The sequence below is a fragment of the Chiloscyllium plagiosum genome, unplaced genomic scaffold (genome assembly GCF_037043375.1).
Source record: "Chiloscyllium plagiosum isolate Xiang-an unplaced genomic scaffold, Cpla_swu_hap1 HiC_scaffold_12, whole genome shotgun sequence".
NCBI classification, from domain to species: Eukaryota; Metazoa; Chordata; class Chondrichthyes; order Orectolobiformes; family Hemiscylliidae; genus Chiloscyllium; species Chiloscyllium plagiosum.
Window position 1 is genome coordinate 24,356,831 of NW_028270150.1, and position 23,570 is coordinate 24,380,400.

At 43.1% G+C, this 23,570-nt stretch overlaps 1 protein-coding gene across 6 annotated transcripts in view; it reads right to left on the minus strand.

Moving 5' to 3' along the window:
- erg (ETS transcription factor ERG) overlaps positions 1–23,570 on the minus strand; it is a 269,795-nt gene that overhangs the window by 19,058 nt on the left and 227,167 nt on the right. For 5 of the 6 annotated variants that reach the window (XM_087992514.1, XM_043701331.2, XM_043701335.2 and 2 more), the window contains 3 exons: positions 18,629–18,832; positions 2,963–3,043; positions 476–547 (listed from right to left, as the gene is read on the minus strand). In XM_087992514.1, coding sequence (XP_087848640.1) covers positions 476–547; positions 2,963–3,043; positions 18,629–18,832 — 357 coding nt within the window. The remainder of the gene's footprint in view (positions 1–475; positions 548–2,962; positions 3,044–18,628; positions 18,833–23,570) is intronic. The other variant, XM_043701336.2, reaches the window with a different exon arrangement.

The following is a 23,570-nucleotide window of genomic DNA, read 5'->3' on the forward strand; positions in this document are numbered from 1 at the left end:
TCCTTCAACCAAATTATACTGTAGTGACTGCCTCGTAACTGGACAGGCCCAAACTGACACACACTTCAGGAAGATTCAGCTGCTGCACTGTGGGGAGAGCAAGAACTAAAAAAAAATGATTTTTTTTTCACTTAACTACAAAACTTACATTTATATTGTACCTTTAATGTTTTACAGGATCGATATCAAATATTGATAACAAAAACCACACAATTATTAGATTACCTGACAAAAAGCTTGATCTAAATGGCACGTTTTAATGAAAGCATTAAAGGAGGAAAGAATAGTAGAGAGGTAGGGAGATTTAGGAAACATACTCTGAAGATTACATGAGAAAGTGGTAAGCTTGATTGCCAAAAGTTAAGTAAAGGAAGCAAAACATCTAACAAACATCTGTTATCGAATCTTCCATTCAAATTCACCTAAAGCATGTGTGTAGCCTGTTGTCAGTTATGTTTAACATATAAGTTCCTACCTGGTCTAACTGTGAGTCTCTGAGATGGTTCGGGATAAACTGTTGCATTTGGAAAGATGAAAGTTGCACCTCCTGCAAAAAAAAAACAAGAAATAGCAGCCATGAAATTGAGTTCCAAAAGAGAGCAAATGGATATAAATGCCTTATACTCCAGCTTCCTTCAAATCAATCATCCTCAGGTTTGATCCTTGATTGAAGGTGACTGCTGAAATCACTCTAAGATTGGCTTTAGAGCATTCCTCAAGGAATGGAAGACTTTGCAAGATTCCAGGTTGCTATTTAGCAATCATTATAATGGAGTAGTTGGAAAGGTCATTGGGAGGGATAGTGGTCCAGCACTGAAGAATTAGTTTGAATGTGATTATGATTTCTACACAGATACCAATCAGTCGATATTTTCTTGACCGCTCTACCATGTCACTGAGTGGAGCAACCAAAGCAATTCTTGGCTGCAGTGAGAACAGGACCAGGTTCAGTTGGAGATGACTCTCTCTGAGAAACAGCCCAGAGCTCCTTTGATATGTTGATGCCTGAAGAATAGTCATTGGGCAGGGGATCTGAGGCTGCATTATTGCATTCAGAAGAAACCTGGAGGTAATATTTGACAGGGTGGAGGAGAGAATAAAAAAGAAGTTTTAAAGGTGTCCAGATCAGTTTCTGGTACAACTTAAGTTGTCTTTTCCATTCAACATAAACGTACAAGCCACAACGGGCAATTTCTGCAGTTTGCTGTTAGCAACTTGAACGTTGCCAAAGAAACAATATCAAAGAGCAAGGCGCATACAGTATATAGGGATGACTGATGGAAAAACTGAGAAAGGGAACTTAAACTGGAATTGATCATTTTGTTCAAAAGAAAGAGGTGAAGATCTATTGTGAACATATTATCTAAAAGCAGAATAGCAGACAATTTTCAACAGGTTACATTGATTCTAAAGCATATGAACAGATCATGCTGGTGTCAAAACAAACCTTCTCCTAATTGCATCCTCCCACCTCCTCACACCCCATTCCATTCTCCCTCAAGCGTGTATCAAACCTCCCCTTATATTTACCTGTTCAGCCATTCCGTTTGACTGCAAATTCTTCCTCTTAAACTAATCAATCATAGATTAGTCATAGGTCTTTAGCACCTTTATTTCCCTGGTGTTCTTTATCCTTTAATGATTGTTATAAGAGTTTCTTTTAATCTTGTTTGTACAAAAGAGCTGTAACCTGCTCAATCCTTCCTAATCATTATATCATCTCAATTCTACTTATGTTTTGCCTTTTGTGGCGCATAGAGACTAGAACTACATACAGTACTCCAAACTTAGTTTGACCAAGATTCTTTATAAAAGTAATACTACCTTTTGTATTCTATTATTACCGAATTTAACCTAATATTTTGGTTGCTATATTAACATCCTTGACTTGTTACTTTTGGTGGTTGACATTTCTGTGATCAGTATTCCACACATTTATTTGTGTTCAATTTTCCCCAAATTCTATGTTTTGTTAATGATGCTCTGAATATTACCACACAGGATTTGTACAAAGTGGTGCTAAGTTTCTACTATAACATAAGATTAGTAGAAAATCTACCTTTTCACTGGTGTCAGGAGTGAAAGGAGTGGGATTTTGTGGAGGGGCAATCCTTAACTTCCATGAAAGTATCAGCAAGATTATATACGAAAGAATCTCAATGAAGGTCCAGAACCAGTCACCTGTCTTTGTGAGCTGCCCGAAAAACTCATTAGGTCACAAGGAGCTATTTTGGCCACCGCTGTTGGCACTTGGAAGCAGTGAAATTCTGCAGACATCTTCAAATGGATTATTTCATTGCAGCGTTCTGCACACCAGATTCAAATTTCAGAGTGACACAAATGGAGAGGACAATTTGCAGATGGCAGATGCTGGAATGTGTATCTTATCCACAGCACTGATACTAGAAATGTCACATAATCACAATTACTTAAATGCACTCAAACTCTTTTGCCAAATCCCTCCTGTGGGCACACGTGAAAAAGGAATTGCAAAAGCCCCATCCCACAGTCATTGCCAAGTCTATTTGTGAACAGCTAATTGGTGATGCACAAAAGCAACTTGACCACCTCTACTCTCAGCAGCACCGCACCACACTCCACCTTTACCATCCACCAACAACCCTGTACCACACACCCCCTCCTCCTATCTACTCTGTTCCCTTGACTTTCACAGTAAGAATTCAAAGTTAGAGAACTGCAGGGAATTTTCAAGGTCAAATGCATGTCCTACCATCCCATGCATCGTTGCAACATTTTTGTGGCAATGAACTGGAAGGGATTTGGTTATGCCTTTAGTATCTCTTACATTTGGGCAGTGCTGACTATTGTTTTATCAATGAATATATTTTATTATTTTAAGTTACTGTGAACCCCATGGTGTGGGGGAGTGAGGGAAACGGTGGTGGGCTGACAGCTGGCAGGCTAAAGATCTGAACATGACAGCTCAGCTTTAATATATTACCTGTGTTTCTGGCGTGCATCAGACGTGGTGAGTTTTGCAAGGCTTTATCGACATCATCTGAAGTCAAATGAGGAAGTGGTGCTGCAAAATAGGAAATGATTTGATTCAACAGTCACCAAAACATTAAAAAGTGACAGTTACAAAGGAAGATGCTTGTGCCAACGATTAAAAAAGAAAGCTCTGCTCTATGGAAGAATTGGCTCAACAGTCACCCTGTGATACCAATGCTGTCAATCACACCTCTGTGACAGAAAGTTACAAGTTCAAGTCCGATTCTATGACTTGAGAACAGAAAAATCAAAGGTAACATTTCAGTGCAGTACTGAGGGAGTGCTGCACTGTAAGAGGTGCCGTCATTAAGATGAGAATTTAAACCAATGCTCTGTCAATCATCTCTGTAGGTAGAAAAACTTCCTATGGTGCCATTGTGGATTGGAGTAAGGTCAGTATTTCTGATCAATACTTATCACTCACTCAAGATCGCAAAAGCAAATTGTCTTGCCATTGTCACATTGCTATTTGTGGGAGCTTGTGTGCAAATTGGCTGCTGAATTTCCTGAATTACACCACTTCAAATTGGTTGTAAAGTGCTTCAGGATATTCTGAGATCACAGAGGGTGCTATGGAAATGCAAATTTCTCTTTTAAGTTTCTATGCAATATCAATGTCTAATTTATTGTCACTGCTGAATCAGTGATGCCTTTTGCAAAGCCCTAGCTCTATACAGCCATACCATCTGCATGGCTCAGTATTGCTGATTAGCCTTTGGTGAGGATGTAAAAATTATTCACCTCTTTTTAAACAATGCAGCCTAACTAAAGGGCCCAGGTCTTTCCAGTAGAAACCACTAGGACTGAGAATAATCAAACAAGTGCCAAATATAAACCAGAGGAAATGATTAGGCAGCACTAAGGTTTGTAGCTGAATCTGATGCTTTCTTTGGCTAAGTGTGAGTGTGTTGCGGTTTTTGGAGGGATGTTCTCCATGAGACCTATTAGTTTTTCTCACCCGATCTCACCAAACTCACCTCATTGGCTACCTACCCCATCCCTATATCATCCTTCACATCCAATTCCTGCCATATTTTATCATGTGCCTTTCCTGGAACAACCTGGAAACTGCCGTGATATCCCAGAATTAAGCAATATCTTATGCACCCACACCATCTTTAGCCAGATAAGTACCATCAGTGCGGAGCTACTCTGCACAGGTCCTGACATTTGCCTTAGACATGGGAGACAGGGGAAAGTTGGTACCCCACTGTACAGGAAGGAATCTGAAGCTCCTGCTGGATGGGGTACCGCAGACGCAGGACTTCCTTATCCTACAAGACAAGTTTATAAAATCATGAGGGGCATAGATAGGGTAAATAGTCAAGGTCTTTTCCCCAGGGTAGGGGAGTCCAAAACTGGAGGGCATAGGTTTAGGGTGAGAGGGGGCAGATTTAAAAGGGACCCAAGGGAGAAACCTTATCACACAGAAGGTGAGTGTATATGGAATGAGCTGGCTGAGGAAGTGGTGGAAGCTGGCATAATCAACTAGGAGAAAGTGAGGACTGCAGATGCTGGAGATCAGAGCTTAAAAATGTGTTGCTGGAAAAGCGCAGCAGGTCAGGCAGCATGCTGGAAAAGCGCAGCAGGGAAGTCCCTCTCTCACTGCACCCCCCAGATAAAAAATGTTGCCTGACCTGCTGCGCTTTTCCAGCAACACATTTTTAAGCTAAGAAGCTGGCATAATTACAACATTTAAAAGACATCTGGACGGGCACATGAATTGGACGGGTTTAAAGGGATATGGGACTAGGTTAATTTAAGCTATCTGGTCAGCATTGATGAGTCGGACCGAAGGGTCTGTTTCTGTGCTGTATAACCCTATGACCAATAGAGGAGGCTACAACACAAGTCACAACTGAGTGGGTAGTATGCTGGAAATCAAGCTCCACTAATCCCAGTCATCACAAAATTTAAAAACTTTAGCAAAGTACACAAGGTCTCTAAAATACCTGCCTGTTAGACCCAAGTTAACAGAAAACACAGACCAGATTTCCGTATTTCATAAGAGCTATTTATTACAAAAACAAGATTCTAAACAAAAGTATACAATGAATTGTTGACATATAACTCTACTTGTTAAACCTCAACACCCTTCCAAACCATATCCATCACCCCCCTTAGTCTGTCTCACACAGATAAACACAGACAGAAAAATATTGCTGTTATGGTTGGAGATAAAAGTATACTGGGGATGCAGTTCAATGGCCCCAGTCCTCAAGGTTCACTGAGTTTTTGTTTTTGCTTGCCAGGCCAGGACTTTGTTTTCTTCAATTATTTTCTTTCCACAAGTTCTTTTTACACCTTTGCAGAAAGCATATGGTTGATACATCAACAACAAGATATCTCAGTTACTGGACAAGGGCTTCAGTGCACAGCAACTAGTGCGCAAAAATAAATTGGCTTATTTGAAAGCTTCAAGTAGCTTACAACAGAGAAAGACTCAACATCTACATTTTTCAGCAGTCTGAAGGCTTCTGCCAATATTGTGTGCACCCACAAGCTGTACAGCTATGCAGCAGCCAATCAAAGAGTTATTGTCAACTCCACAAACAAATCAGCAACCTGTTTCCAGTCGAATCGCACTTTGTGCAAACAGCCCAGTGCCGGCCCACCTACAAACAACCTTCCCCATTATTTAGATAAACTAGCTGCGCTAACATGACTTAAAACAAGTTTCAGTAAAATAAAACATAAGTAACTTTACAAATTCCTTCCACAAGTTATGGTTGTCAAATAAACCATTTGGTATTCTACCACCCAGTCAGAAATATAAAACAATAAAATGTTTGGCGGTGGTTTTACAAAAAAAAGGCTACAGGGTTCAGGCAGTGGTAATGTCCCTACCTCTGAACCAGGAGGTCTGGGTTCAGATTGCACCTGCTCCAGAGATTTATAGTAACATCTCTAAACTGAAGAGCATAATTAGAAAATATCAAACCACTGGGTTCTTCTCCATCAGGTGTTGGCTTATCGATAATTAAGGCATCCTGAAGGAAAAGGTGGAACAATAAACCTTTGTAACTCTCAAAGATAGATGGAAAAACCAAATAAAGATACAGTCTTTATACACCAGGATCAAGGATGTCTCAGAGAGGGTGTAGAATGTTCTCAAGGGGGAGAGAGGCCAGCAGAAGGTCATTGTACACACTGGAACCAATGACATAGGATGGGAAAAAGTTGAGATTCAGAAGAGAGATTACACAGAGTCAGGCAAGAATTTAAAAAAGAGGTCCTCGAGAGTAGTAATGTCTGGATTACTCCCAGTGCCATGAGCTAGTGAGATTAGGAATAGGAGAATAGAGCAGATGAATGCATTGCTGAGGAGCTGATCTATGGGAGAAAGATTCACATTTTTGTATCATTGGAATTTCTTTTGGATTAGAAGTGACCTGGACAAGAAGGATACATTGCATCTAAATTGGAAGGGGACTAATATACTGACAGGGAAATTTGCTGCAGCTGCTGGAGAGGATTTAAACTGGTAAGGTGGGGGGGTGGGACCCAGGGAGATAGTGAGGAAAGAGATCGATCTGAGATGGGTACAGTTGAGAACAGAAGCAAGTCAAACAGTCAGGGCAGGCAGGGACAAAACAGAGAACAAGGTATGACTGATAAATTAAACTGCATTTATTTCAATGCAAAAGGCCTAACAGGGAAGGCAGATGAACTCAGAGCATGGTGAGGAACATGGGACTGGAATATCATAGCAATTACAGAAACGTGGCTCAGGGATGGACAGGACTGGCAGCTTAATGTTCCAGGATTCAAATGCTACAGGAAGGACAGAAAGGGCAGCAAGAGGGGAGAGGGAGTGGCATTTTTGACAAGGGTTAGCGTTAGGCTGTACTGAGGGAGGATATTCCCGGAAATACATCCAGGGAAGTTATTTGGGTGGAACTGAGAAATAAGAAATGGATGATCACCTTATTGGGACTTTATTATAGACCCCCCCAATAGTCAGAGGGAAATTGAGAAACAAATTTGTGAGGAGATCTCAGTTATCTGTAAGAATAATTGGGTGGTTGTGGTAGGGGATTTTAACTTTCCAAAGATAGACTGGGACTGCCATAGTGTTAAGGGCTTAGATGAAGAGGAATTTGTAAAGTGTGTACAAGAAAATTTTCTGATTCAGTATGTGGATGTACCTACTAGAGAAGGTGCTAAACTAGACCGACTCTTGGGAAATAAGGCAGGGCAGGTGACCGAGGTGTCAGTGGGGGAGCACTTTGGGGCCAGTGACCATAATTCTATTAGTTTTAAAATAATGATGGAAAAGGTTAGACCAGATCTAAAAGTTGAAGTTCTAAATTGGAGAAAGGCCAATTTTGACGGTATTAGGCAAGAACTTTCAAAAGCTGATTGGGGGCAGATGTTTGCAGGTAAAGGGACGGCTGGAAAATGGGAGGCCTTCAGAAATGAGATAACAAGAATCCAGAGAAAGTATATTCCTATTAGGGTGAAAGGAAAAGCTGGTAGATATAGGGAATAATGGATGACTAGAGAAATTGAGGGTTTGGTTAAGAAAAAGAAGGAAGCATATGTCAGGTATAGACCGGATAGATCGAATGAATCCTTAGAAGAGTATAAAGGCAGTAGGAGTATACTTAAGAGGGAAATCAGGAGGGCAAAAAACGGACACAAGATTGGCAAATAGAGTTAAGGAGAATCCGAAGGGCTTTTACAAATACATTAAGGACAAAAGAGTAACGAGGGAAAGAATAGGGCCGCTCAAAGATCAGCAAGGTGGCCTTTGTGTGGAGGTTTAGGAGATGGGGGAGATACTAAACAAGTATTTTGCATCAGTATTTACTGTGGAGAAGGACATGGAAGATATAGACTGTAGGGAAATAGATGGTGACATCTTGAAAATTGTCCATATTACAGAGGGGGAAGTGCTAGATGTCTTGAAACACTTAAAAATAGATAAACCCACAGGACCTGATCAGGTGTACCCTACAACTCTGTGGGAAGCCAGGGAAGTGATTGGTGGGCCTCTTGCTGAGATATTTTGATCATTGATAGTCACAGGTGAGGTGCCAGAAGACTGGAGGTTGGCTAATGTGGTTCCACTGTTTAAGAAGGGTGATGAGGACAAGCCAGGGAACAATAGACCAGTGAGCCTGGCATCGGTGGTGGGCAAGTTGTTGGAGCGAATCCAACATGTATTTGGAAAGGCAACGGCTGATTAGGGATAGTCAACATGGCTTTGTGTGTGGGAAATCATGTCTCACAAACTTGATTTTTTTTTGAAGAAGTAACAAAGAGGATTGATGAGGGCAGAGTGGTAGAGGTGATCTATATAGATTTAAGTAAGGCATTCGACAAGGTTCCCCATGGGAGACTGGTTAGCAAGTTAGATCTCATGGAATACAGGGAGAACTAGCCATTTGGATACAGAACTGGCTCAAAAGTAGAAGACAGAGGGTGATGGTGGAGGGTTGTTTTTCAGACTGGAGGCCTGTGTCCAGTGGAATGCTACAAGGATCGATGCTGGGTGCACTACTTTTCGTCATTTATATAAATGATTTGGATGTGAGTTTAAGAGGTATAGATCGTAAGTTTGCAGATGACACCAAAGTTGGAGGTGTAGTGGACACAACAGATCTTGATCAGATGAGCCAATGGGCTGAGGAGAGGCAAATAGAGTTTAATTGAGATAAATGCGAGGTGCTGCATTTTGGGAAAGCAAATCTTAGCAATACTTATACACTTAATGGTACTGTCCTAGGGAGTGTTGCTGAACAAAGAGACCTTGGAGTGCAGGTTCATAGTTCCTTGAAAATGGAGTCACAGGTAGATAGGATAGTGAAGAAAGCGTTTGGTATGCTTTCCTTTATTGGTCAGAGTAATGAGTACAGGATTTGGGAGGTCATGTTGCAGCTGTACAGAACATTGGTTAGGCCACTTTTGGAATATTGCGTGCAATTCTGGTCTTGTTGATGTTGTGAAACTTGAAAGGGTTCAGGAAAGCTTTACAAGGATGTTGCCAGGGTTGGAGGATTTGAGCTATAGGGAGAGGCTGAACAGGCTGGGGCTGTTTTCCCTGGAGCATCGGAGGTTGAGGGGTGACTTCATAGATGTTTATAAAATCATGAGGGGTGTGGATAGGGTAAATAGACAAGGTCTTTTCCCTGGGGTGGGGGAGTCCAGAACTAGAGGGCATAGGTTTAGGGTGAGAGGAGAAAGATATAAAAGAGACCTAAGGGGCAACTTTTTCACACAGAGGGTGGTACGTGTTTGGAGTGGGCTACCAGAGAAAGTGGAGAAAGTGAGGACTGCAGATGCTGGAGATCAGAGCTGAAAATGTGTTGCTGGAAAAGCGCAGCAGGTCAGGCAGCATCCAAGGAACAGGAGAATCGATGTTTCGGGCATAAGCCCGAAGAAGGGCTTATGCCCGAAACGTCGATTCTCCTGTTCCTTGGATGCTGCCTGACCTGCTGCGCTTTACCAGAGAAAGTGGTGGAGGCTCGTTCAATTGCAACATTTAAGAGGCATCTGGATGGGTAAATGAATAGGAAGGGTTGGAGGGATATGGGCTGGGTGCTGGCAGGTGGGACTAGATTGGTTTGGGATATCTGGTCAGCATGGATGGATTGGACCAAAGGGTCTGCTTTTGTGCTGTACATCTCTATGACTAGGCTGTGTCAAGCTGGATCAAGGTTGCTCCCTGGATTAAAGCAGTCTCAGCTGTCTGGAGGAATGCCAGATTTGTAGGAAGGAAGTATTTTTTCATTCTGCCAATAGAGGGGTCCCAACTTCTCTCTGATACCTCACACTCACTCTCTTTCTGGTACTGTACCTAACTCCCAGCAAAGCGCATGCTCTTTCACTCTCACTTTTGCCTTCAACATCTTCCCTCACTCACTCTTGCCCATCCTGACAACTTGAACTCTGCATATTCTGTGCACTGTCCACTCTTGTCTCTCTCTCTCTTTCTCTCTCATTCCAGGAAGAAAAGAGCTCACGACACGGCTGAATAATTCAAGATGGATGGTGGGTTGCCTGACATTTGACTCCTCACCCCTCATGTGGGGACCATCTTGACCATGACCACTCCGAGTGGCTGGCTGACTGTGTCCAAGCCCCCAGAAAGGTATCAGAGGCTGCCTTTGGCTTACTGTGCAGGGATCGCCTGCCATCTCCCTTGACTTCACTGAGGCCTGCAGACAATCAAGGGGAGCTTCCTGCACTTGTGTCTATGCTAGACAGCAAAGCAAGACAAAAGTAAGATGAGTCTAGTGTTTCTGGCCAAGAGGGTAAAGCACAATATGGCAAAGCATTGCAATGCAAGACTGCGTTACTGTGAGTACCCTGGCAGAGTCAAAGTGAGTGAGTCCTATAACAGCGAGCAAAGAGCCTGGAGATGTAGTTGGGTCCAGTCCCAGAGTTTGGTGCATGTCCAAGAGTGAGCAGTGTCCTTGCTACAGGATTAGAATGATAGTTGCCAGTGTAGCCTGGGATAGAATCTTAGAAACATAGGTACAGGAAGAGGCCGTTCAGCCCTTTGAGCCAAAAATACAGCTATCGGTCAACCTTGTAAGTAGAGTGGAGATATACCATGAAGGTTCTTCGAGGCTGGTGTATATCAGATGTCAATGTCTGTGGAGATGTGTGTCACTGGGTGATCAAGAAGCGCACCCTGAGATGTTGGTGTTTGATGTCTAACATGGAGGTCCTTTCGCTCAAAAGGAGTATTGAATTCTCCCAGTACCTGTCACTTTTTCTCAACATTTAACTTGGTTGGTATGGTCAGTAAAATCCAAAGCTGAATATTAATGAGAGGTGTTGGGCTGTTAACAAGGCCATTAAGAAGCAATAATCCTTTTAACTGACAATTTACTATTGCTTCACAAGAAAATAAGCCTGATGCCTTTCAATAGTATGGAGCAATGCCTCTGTTGAGATAGGACTCACAAGACTTCTCATCTAATTCTACCACTCTGTTCAACATAGTCTATGTCACAATAAGACTTTTAGGTTTTAAAGAGATGCATGGAGGTTTATAATTAGATGCAGGGAGGTTTGTGTTGATTTGAATTAAATAAAATGACTTATAGTCACTTGTATTTAACAAATAAATACAGGTGGGTTTGAAGGTAGATGCAAGGGTATTTGTAGGTACATTTTGAAGGTATGTAAGTACTTATGGGGAGGTATTTAGGTAAATATGGGGCAGTTTGCAGATAGATGCAAGGAGTTATGTAGGGTAAATGCAGGGAGATTTGTATGTAGCTGAAGAGAGGTATGTAGGCAGGGAGGTTTGCATGGTGGTAGGATTCCCTCATCATGATGTGATAGAACATTGAACATAGAACAGTACAGCATGTTACCTGCCCTTTGGCAATGATGACAAAGGATGAGTTGAAAATAATAGCAGGCGATGGGCTGACCTTCCATTTCCAGAGAAGCATGGCGAACGTGTAGGGACTTAATGAATTTAATAGATTCAATACTCATTAAAAGCAAGTGAATAACTGAATGTCTTATCTAAATTCTTGGATAAATTGGAGGAAGCTGTACTTAGACCTCAGAGTGATCTGGCTAGTCTGCACTTTCAGGATCATATCCAGTTGTAATCAGTGTGACACAGGAAATCACAAATCCTGGAGGTCATAGAGAAAAGAGCAGTGTTCTCAGAGAACAGAATATGAAGAAAAACTGGAGAAATAGGGCTTTCAGCCTCGAAACAAGTCATAAATGAAAGCATGATATCAAAAGTAAAGGGAACATAGGTTCAAATTGGATAAAGGTTAATTAAGCTGCAAGGTTCATTTCCAGACATTTCGTTACCTTACCAGGTAACATCTTCAGTGGGCCTCAGGCGAAGCAATGCTGAAAGTTGCTGCTTTCTATTTATGTGTTTGTGTTTCTTTGGGTTGGTGATGTCATTTCCTGTGGTGATGTTATTTCCTGTGGTGAAGTCATTTCCTGTTCCACAAACGAATCTGCATCAGAACATTATTTCAACAAGCCAACACACACTGCAGCACAGAGGAACTATGCAGAGCAGAGGAAAATCACCTACACCATGTATTCAAAAAGAATGGGTACCCAATGAACACGTTGGCCGATTTCTCAGCAACAAACCCAAACAAGCAGATGAAACACATCCAGAAACTCTAGCCACTCTCCCCTACATCAAAGCCATCTTGGAAATGACTGCCAGACTACTCAGACCCGTTGGTATCATGGTAGCCCACAAACCCACTAACACACTAAAATAGCAGCTAATGAACTTGAAAGACCCTATACAGACAATGAGCAAACCTAACGTCATTTACAAATTACCGGACTGTAACAAACACTATATTGGACAAACAGGCAGAAAACCAGCCACCAGAATACATGAACACCAACTAGCCACAAAAAGACATGACCCTGTCTCACTAGTATCCTCACATACCGATGAGGAAGGACACCACTTCGACTGGGACAATACATCTATCCTAGGATAAGCCAAACAGAGACACGCACAAGAATTCCTAGAAACATGGCATTCCAACCGGAACTCTATCAACAAACACATGGAGTTAGACCCCATCTACCACCCCCTGAGAAAAGGAACAGAAAGTGACTTCACCACAGGAAATAACACCACCACAGGAAATTACATCACCAACCCAAAGAAACACAAACATATAAATAGAAAGCAGGAATTTTCAGCATTGCTTCGCCTGAGGCCCACTGAAGATGTTACCTGGTAAGGTAACGAAATGTCTGGAAATGAACCTTGCAACTTAATTAACCTTTATCCAATTTGAACCTATGTTCCCTTTACTTTTGATATCATGCTTTCATTTATGACTTGTTTCAAGGCTGAAAGCCCTATTTCTCCAGTTTTTCGTCATATTCTGTTCTCTGAGAACACTGCTCTTTTCTCTATGACCTCCAGGACTTGTGATTTCCTGTGTCACACTGATCACAACTGGATATGATCCTAGCTTCTGTCATGGGAAAAAGCTGTCAACCCTCAATATCCACAAGCACTCACTGTCAAATTTAACCAATGCATTGCTGTTTAGTGGCAGAAACATGGACACAAAGCAAAATAATTCCTGTCATCAATGAATTCCATTGGATGATCACCATTCAAAAGCCGTGTAAAATTGCTATTTTTAGGTGCCTCAGACAGAGCTCGACTGCTCCTTCCAAATCTACAGTACATGAAGGTCAATGTGGAGAAGCAAGTTCCCCTCCAAAACTCCACACTCCCTTCCCTCCAATGAATGCCCTCTTGATATCCTACCTGAGGGATATGGCTAGTAAGTAGAGCATAAATAATCTATTTAAAATGAGTGGCCTACTCAGTCAAGGCATGGAAAAAGTCGCTGATGCCATCAACATATTGTAATGAGGCCCAAGACCCAAATAACAGAAAGGCCTGAGCCTTCTGGATTGTCTGTCTGCATAACATACCAGAAAACAGACCATAATTAACTGCTGTCAGTTTTGAACAGAAATGTAGATTACAATTTGTACATAATTACACTTAATTGATGTAAACCATATCGGACATTTAAAAAAGTCAATTACTTATGTAAACAATTAATATTTATAGCTTTCTGATAAGTCTCTTTATACCTTATCTCTAACCCTTTACAATAAAAACAGAAAGTGCAGTTTTCTTAACAGGCGATAGAGGTATTCTCCCAGTGCCTTGAGTGACATTGTTGACCATGATATGTAACCATGACACTGCAATTTGTCAACACTATCACACCCAGCTTCCAGGTTGAACTGGATTTTGGAATTCCAATACCAGTGCTTATAGGGTTCAGTTGACTTTATCCCAAAAATCAGAAGACTAAAGCCTGATTAAGAGTAACCGTTAGTGCAAGAATTAATGTTGCACCTTTCCATTCAGCCATTTATTTATTTGTGCTCCATATCAATTCCAACCTTCGAGCTTATGTAATACGCATTATTGCAGGAAGAGTTATCTTCACATCGGTTTCTGAGTATTTCACACTCATGCAAGCCAATTAAAATGCAAGGGAACATAATAGATTGAGAGCCTACTTCTGAAAGCGTTAATTTCACGTGGAAAAACCAAACCACCACCAGTCAATTTAATTAATTAATTCCATGTTGTTTTGTAGTCATTTAAGGTTTAATAAGGACTGAGACCTAAAGAAACTCATCATCATAGAGGGTAATTTTCTGCCATTTAAAGCCCTTCTAAGTCACCTAAAGGTTAGATAGGAGTTGCAAGCCATCTATGAGACAGAAGTCATCCACTTGACATTTTGGTAAAAATCAAAGTGTAGTTCTTAAACCTGAAAGCAGGCAGCAGGCCCTTTGTATTTGGGCTCCCAACTCCCACACTGTTTTATCCCAAGGCAGCTGCATTCAGGAAATCCAGGCCTACATAGAGCCTCAAAGGTGGTTCTTAAAGGCACTACCTGTTAGGCCAGTGAGTTTTTAAAATTTGTGAACTGAAATAACTCCACAGAGGCCAGTATCCTGTCACCAAGTCACTCTTTATTTACACATGGAGAGTGCTTGACACTGATCCACATCCCTTAGAGCCAGCTCTCAGAGTGAAGAGGACCTGACACTGTTTTTATCTGTCAGCCAGAGCTCCCTGATTGGACCAGATTAATAGCCCCAATCTAATAACTCATATTCCATGAAGTCCATCTGGCTGACATCATTACAATCACTACTCTAACCTGATTGTTCAGCTTGGATAAGGAGGAGAAGGCCACACCGAAGGAATATAGGCTATGTTGGTCACTAACCCCATTACCACTTACCTCAATGTCCCCTGTCCCCACTCCTGTCTGAGCTCACCACTTTTCCCCCCTAGTAGTCACCACTATTGCCATCAGTCACCACTATCTCACAATCCAGTTACTGCTCCCTTCCCAATTGTTCCGCTTATTCGATGCACCCTTCTGCATTTACCAGAATCTTGTTGCATTAGAATAAAGTGCAGAGGTCACATGCTACTGTGGATGATCATATATTCAATATGTCAGTAACTATAACTATCCTAAGAGACAAGCCTTGCTATCTATAGTATAATTTATGTCATGTTAAATTCAATCTACAATAATTATCTACTGCCCTACATTTTCAGCCATGCAATTTCCTGCCCTTGTGTGTTACTTTGAAATTCTATGGAAAGGAAAAAAATGGGAGCTCAAAGGACAGGTTTTGGAAAATTAAGTGGCTCATCAATTAAATATACTCCTCGGTTTGTGTTTATATAAACATGCGAAAAGTGGCAGACATGAAAAGATCCTCAGCTCAATTCAAATTGTCCAACGCAGCTGCAGGGACTTGTCATTTTTGACCTTTCATCAGATTTTAATGAGATGTGAAAATCACTGGCAAGGGCAGTATTTGTTGTCCATCCCAGGACATTGTTGTTATGTTACAAGACATGGCATTCTCCATTGTATCCACAATCATGTGATCTCCTGGGTAGGAGAAACAGATAACAAAGGAAATCAATTAGAGGAATAGGATTTGAAAAACAAAACGTCTTCTCTGCGATTGAGAAGGTTAGGGAGACATACCAACCAGGAAAAACCCAGCTGAGTCTGTTGTCAGTATTTCTATTATACATTTATTACAAAGCTTACAGCAGTAGTTGTTGCATTTTATCCTGAACAGGGAAGGGAAAAAAATTTAGCATTAACTTTGTTGTGAAAGTGTAGATGTGTAATCTACCTTTAAGAGAGAGAGGAAGCTAGCAAGGACTGACTGAAAGCACAGTGTGTGCTGAACAAGGTAATAATGTAACACTTGTTGAAACAAATAGCTGGAGCTGTGTTGGCATGGAACAAAAACAAATTCAATTCAGTCAATCAGTTTAAATTATGCTCAGATACCAAAATTCAATCGAATTTGAATTTAGTGTTTTGATGACATCAAACCAATGAAATGATCCAATGTTTTAGGATATAAAACTGGACATTTTGAAAAGTTAGAGGGAGAACTGCCAAGAAAACCAACAAGTACAGACTTCTAGCCGAAGAACTCTCTGAAAGGTACCTGTCCATAAGAGATTTTTACAGCAGAACCCTGAAGCCGACCTAGAGAATAATCTACAGAGGAAAATCTACAAAGGAGAATCGACAAAGCTGACTGGTTTTATAATGTGATTTTTTTTAGTAAATCTTAATCAGGGTTTTTTTTAATCAGACCAGTATTGAAGAGTGGGAGGTAAAAGATAGGTTTTCGAGAAGGGAGTTATAAATAGTTGTTTAATATTCTCTTTTGGACTTAAAGAATAAAACTGTTAATCTTTATTTTAAATGGTGACCTCTGGGATAGTTCTTGCGTCTCGAAATTTAACAGATTATGGTGTGAAGTGAGCTTCTGTTTGTTGGGTCTAAATTAGCAGAGGGGTATACTCTGTGTCATAACAACATCAAGGACACTGCTTTTGTATGAGCCTTAGATAAAGCCAGGAAATGGTTGGATTGTCAAGATGATACTAAAACTTAATACCAATGCAGTGGTTGAAGCAATTGGTATCAACATCTTTAAGAGGAATTTGGATGAGCAGGAGCTGAATAGAAGATCACACTGATAGTTTTAAATGTTGCATGGTGTGAAGAGAGATATGTCGACCATAAACACCGGCATGGATCTATTGGTATAATGACCTGTTTTGGTGCTCAAACTCTTTGTAATTCTCATGTTCCACCCTCTGACTTTTCCCTCATGCTGAATAGCCTGCAGCTTCTCACACACCAAGCCTTAAGGATGTCTTCTTGGCCAAGATACAGAAGAACAACAAAGGGACATGGGACTGTATCCTCAGCAGAAAAATGGAGAGGGGAAGAAGGGAGCTTTGCTATTCAGCAAAAACTATTAGATAGAGTGATATGTTGTGGAAAAGCTATGGAATCTTTTGCAAAGGACAGTCACAAATGTATATTAAAGTAAACATTACAACTCTTTTGAGGATTAACTTTTCAACTGCTTATCAAAACAACTGAAACAAAGGCCTGATTTCTGCATTGATGGAGACCTACTCTATCACAGCATTAGTTGTGAAAATCCCTGTAATATAAAAGCATCCCCTCCCCATTTACAATATTCAGAGAGTGGGTTTGCACAGCCTGGATTTCTCACACATGTGATTTCCAAAGACAATGGTTATTTAAAAGGGGAACGAGGGTCAGGTACCTTTATTTAGAGGATAGTTCTCAGGTACCACTTTGAACTGTTAAAAATTATATGTGAATGTGCGTAAAAGGTTCTACTGGAACTATAAAAGCTGTCAAAAATTTGTTTTCATGAGAGATAAGTTGAAAGAATCTTAATGTATTGAATTTTTAAACAATGAATAGACCCATAACTTAATGGCTCCTTTGGATTTCCCGAGATGGACAGGAGGTTAATAAGCACAGACAGAGGAAAGCACAGGGTAATGGATGGGGTGAGGGCATGGCTTGATTTGAGTTCTCACTAAGTTGGCACAGGAGTCATAACGGACCAGAGTGGTGAGTATGGGGGCACAGGGTGTTAGCAAAGGGTGTATGAGAGGTCACAAGGAATGAAAAGAGGGTCATAGCATGGCAAAGGGGGTATAATAGGATGGCATGAAGGTATGAGCGAGCATGAGATGACACAGATGGGGCATGAGGAATGTGAAGGGAAAATGGTTTGAGAGGGACGGGAGCAAATGCAATGATTACGTTTAAACCATATTAAGGCCTTGCTGCAAAGAGGTGTGCCTCATGCCCACATCCACAGCCAGCATCCTCCTTTCTCATTTCAGAGTTGCCCAGCCTGATCCCAAGGGAACTCCACCATCTAAGAATGAAAATCCAGTTTCCCTGGGTCAACACTGTGGTGGGGGGTATACTTGAAACTTCCAGTCTGAATGCTCCCTACCTGGGAATGAAAGTTGTGGGCCAAGGACCTGACTCAGCAGGTCAGGAAGCATCTGAAAAGAAAGAAATGTTGCTGATGTTTCCATTGATTGGAACCTTGAAGTTTGGCATGGATTGTGTGACAGTGCAGGAAGAATGATAGTGAATTGACTTCAATTGGAAAAAAACAGTGAGACATGTAAAACAACTGGTTTTCATTATCTTACAGTATCTTACAAAGTTAGGTTCAACCCCGCTTCACCTTGAAGAGATCGTTTTTCATTCATTCACAGGATGTGGGCGTTGCTAGCTGGGCCAACATTCATTGCTCATCCCTGATTGACCTTGAGAAGGAGGTCATGAGACTGCTTTCTTGAGTTACCACATTCCATATAGTGCATAAATACTGACAGGACTGTCACAGACTTTATCATCAGGATTTGTTACAATTGAGTGACTTGCTACACCATTTCAGAAAACATTTAAGAGGCAATTATATTACAGTGGCACTATAGCCATACCTAGATCAGAGTCGAGAGGGTCGTGCTGGAAAACCACAGCGGGTCAGGCAACATACGAGAAGCAGGAGAATCGACGTTTCAGGCATAAGCCCTTCATCAGGGAACGTCGATTCTCCTGCTCCATATCAAGATCAGACCAGTTGAGGACCAAATTTCCATATGTAAAGGACATTGGTAAACCAATCTTTTTTATGGTAGTTTCAGCATCATTACCATTAGTGTTAATAGTATTTCATTCCAGACTGAATCCGCACTTACTCTCTCTGAGGTAGTGCAGGTGCGACAGGAGGATATCCGCATTGTAGCTTGGGGTGAGACGTTGAAAATCTTCTTTGGTCATTTTGCATAGCTCCTTCCCATCAATATTCTGAAAGAGTGACACGTCGACATCGATCAAGCTGTATTCCTTCACTGCCCACTCCAGCCACTGCCTGACGTGATCCGTGGACCATAGTGTAGGATCTATATATATATGTATGTGTGTGAAAGGGAATTGGGGTGTTTCAGAGAAAAACAAACACTTACATTTAATAAGGGTAACTCAGAGGCACTGAGCAAACTCGACTTGGCCCTAAAAGTGTTATACCTGACCTTAGTGCTTCAAGCTGAGACTAAACATTTGAGTTAAAGCTGTTCTATTCTCAACATTAAGATTCCACAACTTAGTAAAAACCGAAAGAACTGCAGATGTTGTAAATTAGAAACAAAAACAGAAGTTGCTGGAAAAGCTCAGCAGATCTGGCAGCATCTGTGAAGAAAAATCAAAGTTAACGTTTCGGATCCAGTGTCTGAAGAAGAGTCACTGGACCCGAAAAATTAACTTTGGTTCTCTTCACAGATGCTGTTAGACCTGCTGAGCTTTTCCAACAACTTCTGTTTTTGTCCCTCAACTTAGCGATTTTTAAAATTTCAAAATATGCTTTCTTCATAAAAAATATCTTTATATATTTGTATATACACACAGTCACAAATGCAGTTCAGTTCTATACAGTAGCATATCACAGAAACAAAGAAACTGTGGAGTTTGACTCTATCCAACCAAACCAGAGGTACCTCTTATTTGAACCAGGCTATATTTACATGTATTTGAAGCATCAGGAGTTTCCAATAACTGAATGGATCCTCATTTAGCTTTGGAAGAAAGACCTTAGACAGTGGTCTTTTCACACTACACCTTGGTGGCAGTTGCCCCAAGCTTTAGTGCCAGTTCCCTGAAGGACATTTGCCCGAAACGTCAATTTTCCTGTTCCTCGGATGCTGCCTGACCTGCTGTGCTTTTCTAGCTCCACACTTTTGACTCAACAGTCAGTCGAAGTCAACTTCTTGTTCCGGAAGACCAACAAGTTGCAGACAGACCAAAGAGTTGATGGTCCTTCAACTCCCAGGGAACACACTGTAGAGCACAGAGTCCTGTGTCATGCACCTGCTCAGGTGAACATTGACAAAAAAAACATTGCACTTCCTCTGCAAAGGCACATTTCAACAGGAGATGTGTGACAGTTATTTCTCCCCCACATCTGCTTTGAGGGTAGCGTGCAGTGGTGCAGAAAGCCTGGGTGTACAAGAAGGATCTCCCTTCTCACCAACAGCTAAGTGATGCCACAAACATGGGAAAAAGTCACGAGGGTAGTTTGACACAAGTTCAGCCTTAGTTGGAATGCAGTGTCCAGTTCTGACTACCACACTTTAGAAAGACTGTGAACATATTGGGACAAGTGGAGAAATGGCTCCTGGGCATTATTTCAGGGATGAGGAATTTCAATTATAAAGATAGATTGGATAAGTTGGGACAATTTTCCTGGGAAAAGTGAAGGTTGAGAGGAGATGTGGTTGAGGTATTTAAAATTATGAGAATTGTGGACAGGTTAAATAAGGAGAATACTGGGAGGACCAAGAATGAGGGGCACAAATTTAAAGTAATTTGTAATAAGTGGATGGTGTCAACATTCAAGAGACTTGACACCATCCAGGCAAAGCAGCCCAGTTGATTTGGTATCACATCCAAAACCATGTGCTCCCTCCATCACCTCAGGAGCAGCAATATGCATCATCGACAAGATGCACTGCACAAATTCACCAAGGCTCCTTCGACGGTATCATTCCAAACCCATGACCTCTACTATCTAGAAGTGAAGGGCACAGATATATGGGAACACTATCACCTGCTAGTTCCCCTCCAAGCCACTCACCATCCTGACTTGGAAATATATCGCTATTCCTTCAGTATCTTTGGGTCAAAATCCTAGAACTCCCATCAAATGGCATTATGTGTTCACCTAGTACATAGACTGCAGTGGCTTAAGTAGGCTGCTCACCACCACCTTCTCAAGAAAGGACAATAAGTGTGAGCCCAGCCAGCATCACCCTCATCTCATGAGTGAATTTAAAGAAAGAATAAGAAGTAAAAATTATTTGAGAGATAAAAGTTTCACAGAGTGGGAAGTTAGGGTTAGGATACACAGCTCAAGAGCATGGTGGAGGTAGGCTCAATCGAGGCATTCAAAAGAAAATTAGATTATTATTTGAAAAGGAACAATGTGCAGGTTTGCAGGAAGAAGGCAGAAAATATGATACTCAGTGACCTGCTCATCACTTCTTTCTGTGCTGTAACAATTCTGAGATTGTGTGATTAGACAAATGGTGAATGCTTTGGTCACTCAATAAGTTGGAACCTAGTTCTGAAACTAAAAATTGAAAAGATCCAAATTTGCATGGAACACTAAGAGAAAAGTCAAATCTCCTCCCTTTCCCTTTCCCAGATGTGTACTGTCCTAAACAGGATTTCAACGCTTAAAAAAGACTGTAATGCTTGAACTTTCAATTTTATTTCCTAATTTTCTACATCTGACTAAGAAAGTGTCATTGTACCATAATTACTGCAATGTTTAATTGGTAACTTTGTTCTTTTGCACTGGAGTGGATTCTGCTGCAAGATGACAGTAAAGTAAGATGCTCCATTCGGAGCTCCAGTGGTCGCCAGTTCCTTTTCCTTTTTCTTTTTTTTAACCTCTTTGCAGCAGTTTTTATTCCCCACACACCCCCAACTTCTGAAACAACCCTACTCTACTGGGAGAATGGAGGTGACACAAAGGGAGACAAGTCCTCACCAGAGCACGGAGTGGGGAGCAGTCCGTGTCCTGGAACAGGGAGCAGAGCTGTCCCGGAGCTGGAAGCAGAGCTGAGTCCCGGAGCGGGCAGCAGAGTGAGTCCTGGAGCGGGGAGTAGAGTGAGTCCTGGAGCGGGGAGTAGAGAGAGTCCTGGAGCAGGGAGCAGAGTGTGTCCTGGAGCGGGGAGCAGAGCTGAGTCCCGGAATGGGGAGCAGAGTGAGTCCTGGAGCGGGGAGCAGAGTGTGTCCTGGAGCGGGGAGCAGAGCTGAGTCCCGGAATGGGGAGCAGAGTGAGTCCTGGAGCGGGGAGCAGAGTGTGTCCTGGAGCGGGGAACAGAGTGAATTCCGGAGCAGGGACTGGAGTGTGTCCTGGAGCAGAGAACAGAGTGAATCCCGGAGCAGAGTGAGTCCTGGAGCGGGGAGCAGAGTGTGTCTTGGAGCGAGGAGCTGAGTGAGTCCCGGAGCAGGAAGCAGAGCTGAGTCCTGGAGCAGGGAGCAGAGTGAACCCCAGAGCGGGAAGCAGAGTGAATCCCGGAAAAGGGAGAAGTGCTGAGTCCTGGAGTGGGGAGCAGAGCTGAGTCGTGGAGCGGGAAGCGGAGAGAATCCCAGAGCGGGAAGCAGAGTGAGTCCCGGAGCAGGGAGCAGAGTTGGGTCCTGGAGCCAGAAGCAGAGCTAAATTCTGGGTGGGAAGCAGAGTGAGTCCCGAAGCAGGGAGAAGAGTGGATCGGCATATGGAGGATAGTGGGCTAGTGTAGGTTAGGTGGGCTTGGATCGGCGCAACATCGAGGGCCAAAGGGCCTGTACTGCGCTGTATTTTTCTATGTTCTATGTTCTAAGAGCTGAGTCCCGGAGCGGGGAACAGAGCTAAGTCTGGAACAGGGAGCTGAGACAGTCCCGGAGCTGGGATCAGAGCTGAGTCCCGGAGCGGGGAGTAGAGAGAGTCCCGGAGCGGGGAGTAGGGAGAGTCCTGGAGCGGGGAGTAGAGAGAGTCCCAGAGCGGGGAGCAGAGTGAGTCCTGGAGCGGGGAGCAGAGAGTCCCGGAGCGGGGAACAGAGCTAAGTCTGGAACAGGGAGCTGAGACAGTCCCGGAGCTGGGATCAGAGCTGAGTCCCAGAGCGGGGAGTAGGGAGAGTCCTGGAGCGGGGAATAGGGAGAGTCCCAGAGCGGGGAGCAGAGTGAGTCCTGGAGCGGGGAGCAGAGAGTCCCGGAGCAGGGAGCAGAGTTGGGTCCTGGAGCCAGAAGCAAAGCTAAATTCTGGGGTGGGAAGCAGAGTGAGTCCTGAAGCAGGGAGAGGAGCTGAGTCCCGGAGCGGGGAACAGAGCTAAGTCCGGAACAGGGAGCTGAGAAAGTCCCAGAGCAGGGATCAGAGCTGAGTCCCGGAGTGGGGAGTAGAGAGAGTTCTGGAGTGGGGAGCAGAGAGAGACCCGGAGCGGGGAGTAGAGAGAGTCCCGGAGCGGGGAGTAGAGAGAGACCCGGAGCGGGGAGTAGAGTGAGTCTTGGACGGGGAGCAGAGCGAGTCCCGGAGCGGAGAGTAGAGCGAGTCCCGGAGCGGGGAGTAGAGAGAGTCTTGGAGCGGGGAGCAGAGCGAGTGCCGGAGCGGAGAGTAGAGGGAGTTCTGGAGCGGAGAGTAGAGAGAGTCCCGGAGCGGGGAGCAGAGCGAGTGCCGGAGCGGGGAGTAGAGCGAGTCCCAGAGTGGGGAGTAGAGAGAGTCCCGCAGCGGAGAGTAGAGAGAGTCCCGGAGTGGGGAGTAGAGAGAGTCCCGGAGTGGGGAGTAGAGAGAGTCCCGCAGCGGAGAGTAGAGAGAGTCCCGGAGTGGGGAGTAGAGAGAGTCCCGGAGTGGGGAGTAGAGAGAGTCCCGGAGCGGAGAGTAGAGAGAGTTCCGGAGCGGAGAGTAGAGAGAGTCCTGGAGCGGAGAGTAGAGAGAGTCCCGGAGCGGGGAGTAGAGAGAGTCCCGCAGTGGAGAGTAGAGAGAGTCCTGGAGCGGAGAGTAGAGAGAGTCCCGGAGCGGGGAGTAGAGAGAGTCCCGGAGCGGAGAGTAGAGAGAGTTCTGGAGTGGGGAGTAGAGAGAGTCCCGCAGCGGAGAGTAGAGAGAGT